We start from the raw sequence: 16283 nt of genomic DNA on the forward strand, positions 1-16283 counted from the left end.
ATGTCAGTTACACAGGCATCTTCTGAGGACAATTTTTATTTATTCCTTTTAAGTTGAAAGGCTGAAAAGCAGAAATAGATCTTCTATCCACTGGTTCACATTCCTGATAGCCAGGGTTGGCCGGACTAAGTGCAAAGCCCAGATTCCAACCTCGGTCTCCCCTGCAGGTGACTGGGATTTGAAACGAGGCACCCACATATGGGATGCAGGCTCAGTAACCACTCGCGTGCTTCCCCTACGATCCCGCGCACCTCCCAGGATCTGTTCGGATGACTTGGTACACTCACACCACTTTCTGAAATTCAAGATTGTCAAGTGCTCCCAGTTTAGAGAATTGCACAGTTTACACATCCTTCCTCCTGCTTTTTTGTCCAGATTTCTAGAGGAGGCACAGGCTGGAGGAGTTTCCCTGACCAAAGACCACAGCTGAGGCCTCAGAGTAGGGAAGAGGACAGACCATATGCAGACAGATGGACTGGGAAGTGGAGCAGCCAGGACTTGAACCAGCACTCACATGGCAGGACTAGCCTACGAAAACACTGTGCTGACTCAGAGCAACACAGCCTTACAACTGCACAGCCAGACGGCTTCGCGGTTCCTTACAGGGTGGAAGAGACTACAAAACACTCTTCTCAAAGGACATTAAAAAGACCAGCTCCCCACTGGAGATCATCATACTCGGTGAAATAAGCTAGTCCCAAATGGACAAATATCGTATGTTCTCCCTGACAGAACACATGTAAAGTAAACAGACATAGCTAATCGAGTATTCACATATATATTTTCGTGGCTGAAACGTATTATGGAGAGCAGCACACCGGGAAGTAAAGGCCTGCTGCAGTGTGCACCTCTTCGCCTAAGTCTCCAGGAGGAACCGTGAAACTTACCTCGGGAGACACATGAAAGAAACCAAGAAACCAAGTCCTCTCTCTCTCTTTTTTTTTTTAGATTTATTTATTTTTATTGCAAAGTCAGATATACAGAGAGGAAGATCTTCTATCCAATGATTCACTCCCCAAGTGACTGCAACGGCCGGTGCTGCACCAATCCGAAGCCAGGAGCCAGGAGCCAGGAGCCAGGAGCCAGGAGCCAGGAGCCAGGAGCCAGGAATTTCCTCCAGGTCTCCCACGTGGGTGCAGGTCTCAAGGCTTTGGGCCATCCTCGACTGCTTTCCCAGGCCACAGGCAGGGAGCTGGGTGGGAAGTGGAGCTGCTGGGACTAGAATTGGCACCCATATGGGATCCCAGCATGTTCGGGACAAGGGCTTTAGCTGCTAGGCCACGCCGCTGGGCCCAAGAAACCAAGTCCTGAAGCATAACTGACCAGGGACGACCTGCCACCCGACGACCACGAGTGCCTGCAGTGTGGCACCATGCCATGGGGCCAGGCAGACAGCAGTGCGGAGCTAGCTCCCAAGCAAGCGCTCAACTCTGGAGACCAAGAGCCCATTGTGTTGCCTCAACAAATGATCATGGCTGGGTGGCCCCTGAGCAGAGGAGGGAGCCCTCTGCGAGAGGTGGTGGGCACAGAGCTCTCCCACGGCACACGCCTGTGCTCTGGGGGTCCCTGAGAGGTCACGCCAGAACACACTCATCTTGCCTGGAGGCCCAAGGAGATTAAGTGATTCTCCTGAGATGAGAGCACAGCTGTGCTGCAGTCCAGGTGGGGTGTCAACTCCCACCGTAACAAACTTGGCATTATTCAGGAAGCCCTGCAGGAAGGAAGACAGCACAGACCTCCACTTCACCTTCCTAGGAGACTAACCAACCAGGAGCACGAGGCCCAGAACCAAGCTGTCACTCCACAACACGGCCAGTGTTTCTGAGCTGAATCTGGCAAGAAGGAGAGAGAGCCAAGGCACAGACCACCTGCACTCCTAGGCTGCATGTTCGGTCCAAATGCACACTGGCAGGAACAATGATGAGCCCTTTCTACGCAGTGGGCACACACCAAGTACAGAATTTAAAAAGCAGGGTGAGTTGCAAGAGCACCTCACATCCAGGAGCACATTCAACACCGGGCGCACAAGCGTGAGTAACACACAGCACAGCCCCGCAGTGCCACCCCACGGTGTAGTCACGGGCGGCTGACGAGAGCGGCCCACGCACACGACAACAGAACGGCGAGTCCATGGGTCAGCCTCCTCGCAGGGAGGAAAACACGCAAGCACAGCATGGCTGTTCACGGAACATCTAGAAACAGCAGAAACAGCCTGCAGTCTTACAAATGCAGCCTCTCCTGAGCTGCGGAAGAGAGGGCGTCACAAGGGGACAGAGGGGTGAGCGAGGCGTGGGGAGCACTGGTGGGCACAACACGTGGGCCCTGGATGAGTCACTGAGCACAGACGCACACCTATACACGCTCCTTTTGCTTATAATGCTTCAAGTCCGCTGGGGACAAGCCGACTCGACAGAACCGAACAATGACCCATTTGCTGGGAAACAACAGCACATTGATGCTTACCTAAAGGGCAGAACTGGAGAAAAACAAAAGCACCCACCCGAGCAGGGCCTGAGCTGACCTTACCTGTCGCTTGATGGAGACCAGCTCCATGTCCAGCTGCCTCAGCACCGTGGCGGCAGCAGAGGCGTTGGCAGACACAGCCTCCACGTCCTCCTGGGAAAGAAACATGCCTTTCGGAGGTTTCCTCTTGGCCCGGTTCTTAGCCTGTGTGCTGTGTTTTTCTTTTTTGACCTGAGGAACTGTCTCAGTCGGGGGTACCTGCATGACACGTACAATTTGACAAATGAAACCAACAAGCATCAACAGTCCAAAAGGTACTTTCTCTAGCATGTGCACACTAACAAGCACCAACAGCACTTGGAGTGACGTCAGCACTGGGTCCCTGTCCCCCACCTGCCGCTGGGAGCCGGACAGAAGGCACACTCTGCCTCTGCCACATAATGGCACGTCTGCTGGCATAGCGTGGCCCAGGACCAAACACAAACACTAAGTGAGCACTGGGGAAGGGTCTGAGACTTCACTTCTCCTCAGGGACAGGGCATAGCAAGAAATGCTTCTGGCTGCGGTGTTGGGATCTCACACGGGCACCAGTTCAAGCCCTGGCTGCTCCATTTTCTGTCAACAGTCCCTGGACCCCTGCGCACATATGGGAAACCAGGAGAAACTCCTGGCTTCTGGTGTCGGATTGGCTCCGTGCCCTTCATTGCGGCCACTTGGGCAGTAGTCCAGCAGATCTGTTTCTTCCTCTGTAACTCTTTCAAATAAATAAATAGATCTTTTTTTTTTTCTTTTTTGGTTAAAGACACATGCACGTTTTAAAATGATAAAAGTATGACTTTTTACATATCTTTTGTGGAAAACATTTAGCATTTCTGGACTTTACTAATTTGTAAAAAAAAAATGAACAGGTTTGCAATAAACGATTATAAAGACTCACTAATTTGAAAATCAAAGTGAGAATGAGAGTGAGAGTATCTCAGTTACTGGCTCGCTCCCCACATGACCAGCAAGGCTGGGGCGGCAGGGCCACGGCACGAGCTTCATCTGCATTTCGACATGTGTCAAAGCCACAGCCCCACGGGGCATCTCCCAGTGCCGTCTCAGGCTAATATCAGGAAACGAGATACACAAGTGGGGCAGCCAGCATCAAATGGTCCCTGTAAGGGAAGCTGCTACTATAGGTGGCAGCTTCAGCTACTACACTAAAAGCTGACCTCCTGAAATCAGATGGAGAAAGAGGGGTGACTCGGTGGCACAGCAAGTTAATTTTACCTTTGGTACCAGCATCCCATATGGATGCCAGTTCATGTCCTGACTACTCCACTTCCCATCCAGCTCCCTGCTTGTGGCCTGGGAATGCAGTGGAGGACGGCCCAAAGCCTTGGAACCCTGCACCCGTGTGGGAGATCCAGAGGAAGCTCCTGGCTCCAGACCAGCTCAACTCCAGGAGCTGCAGGCATTTGGAGAGTAAAATCGCAGATGGAAGATCTCTCCCTCTCTGAAACTTGGTCTTTCAAATAATAGTGTTAACTTAAAAAAATTTTTTTTAAATATAAGAAAAACAGAAAGCTACTACTGGCTGCCTCAGTCTCCCAATGTCCACAGTGAAGCAGGAGCCTCACCATGGCAGCCTCCACTGCTGCCCACAGGGTCTGCAATGAATCAGACCCAGTGCGAGCTGGACAGAAGGTAAGGGCATGAACTGTGCCCACACAGGCTGTCAACACCCACACTAGCTCCATCAGGCTATTATTTTTTTTTAAGATTTATTTTTATTATTTTTTCATTGGAAAGGCGGATATACAGAGAGAGGAGAGACAGAGAGAAAGATCTTCCGTCCGATGATTCACTCCCCAAGTGAGCGCAACGGGCCGATACTATGCCGATCCGAAGCCAGGAGCCTCTTCTGGGTCTCCCACGCGGGTGCAGGTTCCCAAAGCTTTTGGGCCGTCCTCGACTGCTTTCCCAGGCCACAGGCAGGGAGCTGGAAGGGAAGCGGGGCTGCCGGGATTAGAACCGGCGCCCATATGGGATCCCGGGCGTGCTAGGCGAGGACCTTTAACCACTTGCGCCACTGCTCCGGGCCCCAGGCTATTATTTTTAAAAAGTGAATCTACGGGCCCGGCGTGGTGGTGCAAATGGTTAAAGGTCCTCGCCTAGCAACCCCGGGAACCCATATGGGTGCCGGTTCTAATCCCGGCGGCCCTGCTTCCCATCCAGCTCCCTGCCTGTGGCCTGGGAAGGCAGTCGAGGACGGCCCAAGGCTTTGGGACCTGCACCCGCGTGGGAGACCCGGAAGAGGCTCCTGGCTTCGGATCGGCATAGTATCTGCCTGTTGTGCTCACTTGGGGAGTGAATCATCGAACGGAGGATCTTCCTCTCAGTCTATCCGCCTTTCCAATAAAAAAATTTAAAAAATAAATCTAAAAAAAAGCGAATCTACTCAGCATGGCAGGAGCCCAGGCGAGCCATCTCATCATCATCATCACCCGATCTTAGAGATTATGGACGCCATTTCCTCATCACTCCAACTGCCTTTTTCCCTTCAGCCGTGTTTCCTGTCTGGTCTAGAAAAAGCTTATATTACCAATGTGATTTTAAAGTTGAGCTTTATCTAGACCCTTGTTTTTCACACATAAAATAACTGTTCTTATACTTTAAGGGCATTTCAAAACTTGAAAACGGAACTAAAATAAAAATTTTTGTACAAAATTTTTAACAACATGCGGTACATGAACTTAAAAAAATACTTCATTTTCACCAATATACACTTATCCTTTGACTCCATTTCCCACAAACTGTTAAGTGTCCGCACGTAAGCGCAGGCAGAAGTCCTCCACACTGCTGGGGCTGTGGGCCCTCAAGGCAGAGACTGAAATCGGCACACGGTCTCTGTGATGGCAGACAGATGTGTGAGGGAGCGTACTGGCTGCTTCTGAGCCACCAAAATCGGCCTCTGTCCCCAGATGTGCCCGTGACCCTGCATGTGCAAGCAGACACAGATGGAGAGGGACCCTTGGGCGGAGTGCGCAGGCTCAGCGGAGCAGCGCCCCCAGAGAAAGAAGCCCAGCGAGAGCTGCTGCCTGACAAGAGACCACACTCCTGGCTTGATGCGCCTACTTCCTGACATTTAATAACGTGGCTGTGGGAACCAGCAGGTAGGACCCCCGGAGCCCACCCCTGGGGAACCTGGGCTTGACACGTGCCCTTGCCCCTGCCCTAGCCCATGAGGCCAGCTTCCTGCCAATACAGACTCAGAAGGCAGTGATGATGGCTCAGACGACTGAGTACCAGCCACCTGCATAGCAGACCCAACTGAGAGCTCAGCTCCTGTCCAGTCCAGCCTGGCCATTGGAGACATGTGGAGTCAAGAAAGCAGTGCATGGAAGCCATCTCTGCCTCTCGAGTTCAACAAAGGCACCGCCTCTGCAGACAGCTCTCAGCATACTAAGTACAACGGCAGAGAGGAGTGGCTCATTTGTGGAATAGAATTTATCTGCCTAAATAATACCAAAGGGGGAAATACCTCTTTTTTGCTTTCCTTATTTGGATCAACCTCAATGTCAATGGGGTTATTTCCATTTGTTTCTTCCAGTTCATCCTCACTGAAACAACAAGAACAAGTTAATGAAACTTTTTTTTCTTAGCTGATTCCACTTAAAATACAAACACAAATGAACTGGCTTATGTGTTCAACATAAGATTAAAACACATCTATGAGGGGGAAGTAATCCAACACCCCAGGTTTCAGACTGGACAATGCAAAGTTGCTGCAGCAGGCAGCAGACCCCAAACCAGGTCCAAGTGGCGCGGCTCCACCTTCGACTTATTAAACGACACGTCCCCACAGCCGTCTGCTGGAGAAACAGGACAAGACCAGCAGAGAACCAGCTGCTGCTGGACACCAAGCCTGGGAGGCCCTGGCGGCCCGGATAAGTCATCTTATAACACTAACTGTGTTTAAGGGGAACATTTACAAAGGCATGGCCCCTCACATGGTTTATACCCTTCTTCCCCTCCCTGCATCTCCTCAATCCCCCAAAACCCCTCATAGGCAAGAACTCCTCTGAAAGTCCCACTGGGGTCGAATGGCTGCCCGGTTTGTCACATAGAAATGACTGGACAGTGAGGATGCCAGTTCACTGGGAACGCGCCCACCGATGGCTTCTCTCCCCAGCCACTGTACAACAAGAACCACTCATGGCCAAGACGTTCCTCGCGAGAGTGTGGACGCCGAATCAGCACAGCACATCGCCAGCCATGGCAGCACAGGCCAGGGGCTTGGGCTGCTACTCTGATCATCACGGTCCAGGACGGTGCGGGACAGTGCGGGACTGTCCCCAGCCCTCCGACTGCATCCTGACCAGCTTGCTCTGAGTAACTGTAACGGAGCCTATCATGTGAGGGACAGGACTGAGCCGCGAGCGAGCCCACAGGGCTGGACTGCAGAGCAGCAGCACACATCGCAGGCAGCAGGCCACTGCACATCACTGGGAAAGCGCACCGAAGCGGCTTGTCACTCTCACCTCCCGCGTTCAATTCTTGACACTACTCATCGCACCATGCTCCTACACAGCGCTTCTTCATTAGGAAACTGAACTGCCCTGAGCAGTGACAGCACAGCACACGAAGCTCATTCTCCTTCATTCTGACTGGTGTCATTAACTGAGAAAAGACCCCCATTTCAGCCCAGGCGAGGCAGAGTGAGCCTTAAAAGCAGGCAGGGGTGAGAAATCCCAAAACATCCCTCTCTCAAAGAACCAGGGCAGAAGAGAATCTAACCCGCAGTGCTTCCCACCTTTCTTATGAAACAACAGGTGGTCGGGTTTGTGTGTCAGCTTTAAGCGAAAGGAAAACAAACCGGTGTACAAGATCACTACTCCAAGCAGAAGCCAAGGCAGGAGAAGTACCCGAGGGGCACCAGTGCAGGAACACAGCGCAGGGCAGCTGGCACCCCCTGGGGGCGCCAGCACAGCTGCAAGCGGCTCACCTCTCCTCCCGCTCTCGCTTCTGTTTCCGAGCATGGCGATCCATCACACTGGTTTTAGTTCTCGTCTTCTTCCAAGAGTAGTAAAACTTCACGAGACTTGCTATGGATTTATCAGGAAGCTAAATATAAAAAAGAGGATTGACAGGTCATTTTTTTTTTTTTTAAAGATTTATTTTTATTATTTTTTCATTGGAAAGGCGGATATACAGAGAGAGGAGAGAGAGAGAGAGAGAGAGGAAGATCTTCCGTCCGTTGATTCACTCCCCAAGTGAGCGCAACGGGCCGATACTATGCCGATCCGAAGCCAGGAGCCTCTTCCGGGTCTCCCGCACGGGTGCAGGTTCCCAAAGCTTTGGGCCGTCCTCCACTGCTTTCCCAGGCCACAAGCAGGGAGCTGGAAGGGAAGCGGGGCTGCCGGGATTAGAACCGGCGCCCATATGGGATCCCGGGGTTGCAAGGCGAGGACTTAACCACTTGCGCCACCGCGCCGGGCCCGACAGGTCATTTTTAAAAACTATTCTGGGACCCGGCATGATTAGTGGTTAAAGTCCTCGCCTTGAACGCGCCAGGATCCCATATGGTCACCGGTTCTAATCCTGGCAGCTCCACTTCCCATCCAGCTCCCTGCTCCAGCTTGGGGTTGGCTCAGCGCCAGTTGTTGTGGCCACTTGGGGAGTGAACCAACAGATGGAAATCTTTGTTTCTCCTGCTCTGTAAATGACTTTCTAATAAAATAAAATAAATCTTTAAAAACAAACTTAAAGAAAATATTTTTATTGAAAAGGCAGATCGTGTTTTCAGGACAGAGAGAAAAATCTTCCATTTGTTGGTTCACTCTCCAACTGCCAGCAATGGCCAGTGCTGAGCCGAAATGAAGCCAGGAGCCTCTTCTGGGTCACTCACATGAGTGCAGGGACCCAGGCTTTGCAGCAACCTCCATTGCTTTCACAGGGCAGAAGCAGAGAGCTGGATGGGAAGTAGGACAGCCAGGACCCACACTGGCACCAATATGGGATTCTGGCATTTGCAAGGTGAAAATTTATTGAGCCAACATGCTGAACACTAAAAAGGGAACTGTTTAGATATGTTTAAAAAGGATCATTCTTTTTCTTTTTCTTAATTGGAAATTTAGATGTACAGTAGAGGAGGAGAGACAGACAGGAAGATCTTCCATCCGATGATTCTCTCCCCAAGTGGTCCCAAGATCAGCTGAAGCTAAACTAATCTGAAGCCAGGAGCCAGCAGCCTCCTCCAGGCCTCCCATGCGGGTGCAGGGTACCAGGGGTTTGGTCCGTCCTCGACTGCTTTCCCAGGCCACAGGCAGGGAGCTGGAAGGGAAGCGGGGCTGCCGGGATTGGAATTGGAGCCGAATGGGATCCCAGGGTGTACAGGATGAGGACTTTAGCCACCAGGCTTTTACACCAGGCTCTGCTTTTCGTCTTCGTCGTCTTCTTTTTTTAAAGATTTATTTTTATTTTTCTTGTAAAGTTAGATTTAAAGAGAGAAAGATCTTCAGTCTGCTGGTTCACTCCCCAACTAGTTGCAATGGCTGTAGCTGAGCCGAATGAAGCCAGGAGCCAGAAGTTTCTTCCGGGTCTCCCATGCGGGTGAAGGGTCTCAAGGCTTGGTGCTGTCCTCCACTGCCCTCCCTGGTCAAGAGCAGGGAGCTGGACAGGAAATGGAGCAGCTGGGACACAAACAGGGGCCCGTATGGGATCCCGGTCTATCCAAGACAAGGCTCACTCTTAAGCACCAGAAATGTCCTCAGTCACAGCACTGATTTTCTGATTAGGACAAAATTAATAAAAACAGTGGTTTCTAAGTAATGCGGGGGCCCCAATGATGTGGTATAGCACGTTAAGTTGCCACCTGTCGTGCCAGCATCCCATGAGAACTGATTCAAGTCCTGAACACTCCACTTCCAACCCAGCTCTTCCATCAAGGCATTAGGAAAGCGGCAGGAAACCATCCAAGTGCTGGGCTCCTGCAACCACACGGGAGACCCGGGGAGCAGACCGGGCCAGGGGAGACCCGGGGGGGAGACCGGGGGAGGAGACCCGGGGAGCAGACCGGGCCAGGGGAGACCCGGGGAGGAGACCCGGGGAGCAGACCCGGCCGGAGCTCCCGTCTCCTGCCTTCCCCTGACCCAGCGCTGGCCATCTGTCCCCATCTCAGGGAGAGAACCAATGCATGGACAAACAGCACTTACCATCTGCTGAATTCTATGAAATGTCTTTCCATGAAAACTAAAGGCTTGCTCAAATAAGACTTTATCTTCCACAGTCCATTCATCGGGGAAGGGGGTGAAGTTGGGTAGGTCTGCCAGTGATTTTTCAATATTATGCTTATGCCAAAACAGCATCCCAAGGGCCTGAAAAAAAAATCAGTGAAATTTTAGAAGAATTTAATGAAATCCAAACATGGAAACGAGACTTGTAATATAAGAACAAGCACAACTTTTTTTTTTTAATTGTAAAGTAAGATATACAGAGAGGAGGAGAGACAAAGAGGAAGATGTTCTGTCCGTTGACTCACTCCCCAAGTGACTGCAATGAGCAATTGAGGACGACCCAAAGCCTTAGGACCCTGCACCTACATGGGAGACTTGGAAGAAGCTCCTGGCTTCTGGCTTCTGATCAGCGCAGCTCCAGTCATTGCAGTCACTGCGCCAGGCCCAAAAATAAATAAATCTTTAAAAATACATATTTTCTGGGCCTGGCAGCGTGGCCTAGCGGACGGCCCGAAGCTTTGGGACCCTGCACCCGCGTGGGAGACCCGGAAGAGGCTCCTGGCTTCGGATCCGCATAGCATCGGCCATTGCACTCACTTGGGGAGTGAATCATCGGACGGAAGATCTTCCTCTCTGTCTCTCCGCCTTTCCAATTAAAAAATAATAACAATAATAATAAAAATAAATCTAAAAAAAAAAAAAAGAAGTGGAGCAGCCAAGACATGGACTGGAGCCCGTGTGTGATGCTGCAGGTACCAGCTCCCTCAAGACTGGCATAAAGGCCCGGTGTTGTGTCTTTCTTTACGTAGACAGTTGAGGGGCTCTGATTAGGGCGCGGAGGGTGAAGTGTGGAAGAAGGAGGGTAGGATAAATGTCCCCACTTCCCAGCGCGCTGCTGTGTCTGTTCCTTGGTGTCCAAGTACGTCAGCACTCGGCACGAGGGCACGGTGAGCAGAGCCAGTGCTAAACAGCTCAGCGGCCACTGTTCTCACGCAGTTAGCCTCCCCCAGCGGAAGTGGTCCTGGGCCAGCTCCCGTGACGAAGTAGTCCACCAGACTCTCCCCTGGCAACTAAAGCTCTCTACCCACACTAAGAGCCTCCCCCTGCTTCCCTGCCCGGCCTTGCACCTCTGAGCTTACAGGCTTAGCTGCAGCCCCGTGCCCTTTGCCAGGCTGTTGTATGCATTTAGCAATGAACAGGTGGACAGAAACTTTCCTCCCTACATCTCAAATAGGGAAAAACTAAAATAATAATAATTGGAAATAAGCCTGAAATAAAATTTTATTAGACCTCTAGAAAAACAAATCTGGCTTTCTTGTAAATGTTTCAAAAATATTTTAAAATTCTAGGTAATGTTTGCATTTGGAAATTGATTCAAAACAACAAATATCAAACATAATAGATCAGGTAGTGAAAGCCTGAGTGGAAAACAAAATCAAAGCCAAAGGAAAAACAAGCCAATCACTTCCTCAGGGACAATGCCCTTCCCCTGTCCCAAGCAGAGCAGGTGTGGGGTGCTGTCCGGAGGGAGACCCACGCAGGGCCTGGAGGGAGACCCGCCCAGGACCCGGAGGGAGACCCGCGCAGGGCCCGGAGGGAGACCTTCCTAGGACCCGGAGGGAAACCCGCCCAGGACCCAGAGGGAAACCTGCCCAGGACCCGGAGGGAGACCCGCGCAGGGCCCAGAGGGAGACCCGCCCAGGACCCGGAGGGAGACCCGCGCAGGGCGGGCAGAGAGAAAACAAGTGTTATCACCTGCTCCATGTTGTAGCCGTGCTTCTCCTTGGCAATGGCGATGTACTCGTCCACTGAAACACAAGACAGGGAAGGCCGTGAGCACTGGCAGGGCAGCCAGGGTGCGCGCGCGCGCGCGCACACACACGATGGTAACAGAACAGGGTCGTAGCACCAATCACAGACCCAGCCAGCGGGATCGCCCTTCTGAGAGGTTATTAGCTGTGTGTTACAGAATTTGAAATACCACCAAGAAGAATCTCCCTCTTGTGTTTCATTTTTGGTGTCAGCTGAGGATAGCCTGCAACTGGGTTTTCCTAAGTCATGTCAACTCTAGAAAGCAAAGCCCACTCACATTTCTCCTCGCGAGAACAGAGGGTAAGGCTGATGAAGGTGCCCGATCCCCAAGGAACGGAAGAGAAGCCACAGACACAGGCCTGCTGAGGACGCCAGCGTGAGCCCAAGGGGCCTCAGCAGCGCTCACGTCCGCCACGGGAAGAGAGGGCGGCCAGAGGTGGTCTCAGACACGGCCAGGAGAAGCTGCGGAGCGAGGCCACTGGGAAACTGGCCCCGGAAATGAGCGAGCCCTGAGGGTCTTGGAAAGCGCCAGCACACTTGCAGGTTTGTGTCCATGCGCCCACCTGCCTCCCAGTGTACAGGATGGGCAAGTCCACTGGCTGAGGGGCCTCCAGCACTGTGTAACTTAGCTAACAGGATGATTTGCTAGTCACAAGCAAAAGAATCATGGGCCGTGTGGTGGCCTGGCAGGCGAAGCTCCCACCAGTGCTGCTGGCACCCCCTATGGATACAGATCGGCGTCCCAGCTGTTTCACTTCCAACCCAACACCCTGACACAAACATGGGAGACCCAGATGCTCCCGGTCCAGCCCTGGTGAGCCAGCAAATGAACAATCACTCTGACTCCATCTTTCTTTAATTCTGACTTTCAAATCAATCAATTCACCTTGGGGGGAAAAGAGGGGGGAGATTCAGGAAAAGAAACCAGTCATTGTGCCACGGAATTCAACTTTAAAAGCAACTCTAGGGCTCAGCGGCATGGCCTAGCGGCTAAAGTCCTGGCCTTGAACGCGCTGGGATCCCATATGGGCACCGGTTCTAATCCCAGCAGCTCCACTCCCCATCCAGCTCCCTGCTTGTGGCCTGGGAAAGCAGTCGAGGACAGCTCAAGGCCTTGGGACCCTGCACCCGTGTGGGATACCCAGAAGAAGTTTCTAGATCCTGGCTTCGGATCGGCATAGCATCGGCCGTTGCGCTCACTTGGGGAGTAAATCATCGGACGGAAGATCTTCTTCTGTCTCTCCTCCTCTCTGTACACCTGACTTTCCAATAAATAAATAAATCTTAAAAAAAAAAAAAGCAACTCTATTATTGCATGCTGCAGTGTTTCCAAGCAAAGATTTGTGCATCTTAAATCAGGATGAACAAAGATATGCATCACACAGACCCCGAGACAAGGCGACCCTGAAGAGCCGGCTCCTTGCTGACGCCCGGGGAGGCAGAGCTGTCAGGAGCATCATGTGCAGGAGAGAAGTGAGGCCTCATTCATCAAGAAAACACACAAAATCCCTACTGCCTCCTGAGAGTCTGCATTTGCAGCAAAGCGCAGGAGTGTGCGGGATGGAGAGCAGCTGCGAGGCGGGGACCATCCAGCTTCCCAGAACCGACTACAGTGATGGTAAACCAGGAGAAACAGCTGGGAGATCCGGCAGCTGCAGCAGTGTTTGGGGCAGTGGTGAGATCTGGGGCACTTGAGATGTGCACCCCACAACGGAGAGTCTGGGTTTCAAAGTCCCAGCTCTCCCGCTCACCTGGCTTCCAGCTAAGGCGCCTGACGCCACAGCTCAAGTGGACAGCCTCAACTGCTGACCTGCTTCTCTCTACCTTCCTTTCAAATAAATCTAGAAACACTTTTTGTAAAAGATACACTAGGGCCAGCACTGTGGAATAGCTCATAAAGCCACTGTCTGTGAAATCAGAATCCCACAGGAGCACCAGTTCAAGACCCAGCTGCTCTACTCCTGGTCGAGTGCCTGGGAAAGCAGCGCAGGACGGTCCAAGTGCTGAAGCCAGCCGGGGAGTAACCCAGTGGGTGGAGGACCTTGCCTTCTCTCCGTCTATTCCTCTTTCAAATAAATAAATCCTTAAAAAACCAAAGCCCCAACAGTCCTGCGTGTGCACTAAAGGCAGAGCAACAGAGACCATCCATGTGCCGGGTCACTGCCCCAGTCCCTGTAACAGCCGGGAAGGAGCTGGGCCGAGGCCAGGCACCAACCACATCAGTTCTCCACGGCGGGCGGGAAGGGCCCGCGTGCTGAGCAGCTCCTGAGCTCTCCCAGGCGCATGAGTAGGGGCCTTGACTGTAAAGGGAGCAGCAGGCAGTGCAGGATGCCAAATGTGGCAGGCAGCAGCTTACTGGCTGTGCCCCCACTGCCCGCCCACAGTTACGCGGAGGGCAGACACCTGCCACCGAGAGCCGCACACTCTTCACAGGGTTGTCTTCTTAATTCTATTACCACAAGTACTCAAGGGGGGCAGGGATGTCGACCAGGGGCACAGAGCCGTATGGGCCACACCCTGGCCGTTAAAAACCCTGTTTCCTGAGAGAAGGGGTGGGAAAAACAGCCCTGAGTCAGGAAAGCAGAACTGTGGCTGATGATGCAAGTGACAGAAACAGAGGAAGAAACGCGGGCACATCCTCTGAGTACCTACCGCTAACAGTCTCCAATTCCACCACCACGGCCTCAGATCACCTCGCCCTCCTCCGACACACTGGAGGCTCGGCCGGCCCAGGTGGGGCGGGGACAAACTACAGCCTTCGCAGAGCTTTTGCAAAATAACATAGCATAACCCCGCAACAGCAAAGACACATGACACCAACTTCTCTCATGACTCAAACTGAGTGTGCCAAAAATACTGTAGGGATATGGCAACAAATATCATGACATTTCCTCTAACTAAAATAAATGAATTATCCCTGTAACTCAAGAACCAAAACGAGCTTAGCTGAAGCAATCCTGCCACCTGGTGGACACAGACACGAATACAACCAACAGATGAAGGATGCCTCCACTAAGGGAACATGGCAAAAAGAAATCAGACTATGCCAAAGCAAATACAGGCCACCAGTCCTCTCAAGAGTGCCAGGATGCACTTTATCTAGGAAAATGTAACTTCCTGACCTCTGTGCCAGCCTCCTTGACAGGCTGCACACTTGCCAGCTTCAGGTCTAACTCCTCCCTTTCCAGGCCACCCCCTGATGACCGCCCCTCCTTCACAGCTCTCCTAGCAGAAGTCTCTTTCAGACAGAACGCTTCACAGGCAACAGGACACACGGTCCTTCTGTCCTCTGCAGCACTCACGTATCTGTGCATCCACGCAGGTGAAGTTGCAATCTTTGAAACTGACCATCAACAGGAGACAGTGCTGTGGTGCAGCAAGGCAACCCTGTGCCTGCAGCACCGCATCCCACGTGGGCACTGGGCCTCGCGTGGGCAGCTGCACTCCTGACCCTGCCTGTGGCCCAGAAAGCAGCACAGGGAGGCCCTACTCTTTGGCTCCCGCTCCTGGCTTCAGATTAGCTCAGCTCCAGCCCCTGCAGCCATTGGAGGAGTGAACCAGCAGATGGAAGACCTCTGCTTCTGATTCTCTCTGTCAATCTACCTTTCAAAATAAATCTTTCAAAAAAAAAAAAAAAAAAAAAAACACCCTGACCACCAACAGAATGACATTCAGTTGTGATTAATTCACCTTTCTCCTCAGAAAATTTCAATTTGCCTAAAGCAAACTAAACCAGCTCAGCCAGCAAAGGAGGAGGGGCCAAGGTCGGGAGCCCAAAGTGCCACCCGCTCTGCCATGAGGGCAACAGGGGCCCAACACCTGACTCACCAGCTCCTTCCTCTCATTACTAGGAACCACCTGGAGTGGAGCAGCCCACCTCTCCCTCCAGCCCACACCCACTTGGTGCAACCGACCTGCGCCAGGGCCCAGGCAGGAGGCCACTGAAGGAGAATCAGGCAGTGACCAACTCTGAGGGCACCCATGAGACAGGAATGCTCTCCCAGCAGGGTGCAGCAGGGTGTCCTCTCAGGCTCGGGAACCCGTGGGTCAGAGAGTCGGGCGGCCAGGGGCCCGGCAATCACTGCTGCTCTGTGTCTGCAGCCACCCTGGAAGCAGAGAAGGTTCTGCCAAGACTGCTCAAAACCCAGGGTGGGGCCCAGCGCGGTGGTGCAAGTGGTTAAGGTCCTCGCCTTGCACGCCCGGGATCCCATATGGGCGCCGGTTCTATCCCGGCAGCCCCGCTTCCCTTCCAGCTCCCTGCCTGTGGCCTGGGAAAGCAGTCGAGGACGGCCCAAAGCTTTGGGACCCTGCACCCACGTGGGAGACCCGGAAGAGGCTCCTGGCTTCGGATCGGCATAGTATCGGCCGTTGCGTTCACTTGGGGAGTGAATCATTGGACGGAAGATCTTCCTCTCTGTCTCTCCTCTCTGTATATCCGCCTTTCCAATAAAAAAATAATAAAAATAAACCTTAAAAAAAAAACCCCAGGGTGGCAAAGGGGTAGTCCTGGAGACCACGTGCTGCCCACCAAAGCCGCTCCTCCCTCAATCAACAAACATGTCGCAGCACTGTGCGCTCTGTGCTGCTTCTCTGGCAGAAGAGACAGTCACAAAGTGTCCCTAAACAAGGAACTAGCAACGGGCGCAGCTGCCAAGGACACCGCAAATCGCACGGCTATGTTACAGCACAGAGAGGCAAGAAAGCACCTCGACGTTCAAGAACAAGACTCGGGGAGTAACCCAGTGGGTGGAGGACCTTGCTTCTGTCCATTCCTCTTTCACATAAATA

The 16283-nt window shown here is 52.5% G+C and overlaps 1 protein-coding gene across 2 annotated transcripts in view; it reads right to left on the reverse strand.

Moving 5' to 3' along the window:
- RCOR1 (REST corepressor 1) overlaps positions 1-16283 on the reverse strand; it is a 55559-nt gene that overhangs the window by 7191 nt on the left and 32085 nt on the right. For both annotated transcript variants that reach the window (XM_040975038.1, XM_040975039.1), the window contains exons 4-8: positions 11439-11491; positions 9663-9824; positions 7454-7572; positions 5990-6068; positions 2527-2721 (exon numbers count right to left, since the gene is read on the reverse strand). In XM_040975038.1, the coding sequence (XP_040830972.1) occupies positions 2527-2721; positions 5990-6068; positions 7454-7572; positions 9663-9824; positions 11439-11491 (608 nt within the window). The remainder of the gene's footprint in view (positions 1-2526; positions 2722-5989; positions 6069-7453; positions 7573-9662; positions 9825-11438; positions 11492-16283) is intronic.

The sequence above is a fragment of the Ochotona curzoniae genome, unplaced genomic scaffold (assembly GCF_017591425.1).
Source record: "Ochotona curzoniae isolate NIBS_2020 unplaced genomic scaffold, NIBS_Ocur_1.0 contig_2688, whole genome shotgun sequence".
NCBI lineage: Eukaryota > Metazoa > Chordata > Mammalia > Lagomorpha > Ochotonidae > Ochotona > Ochotona curzoniae.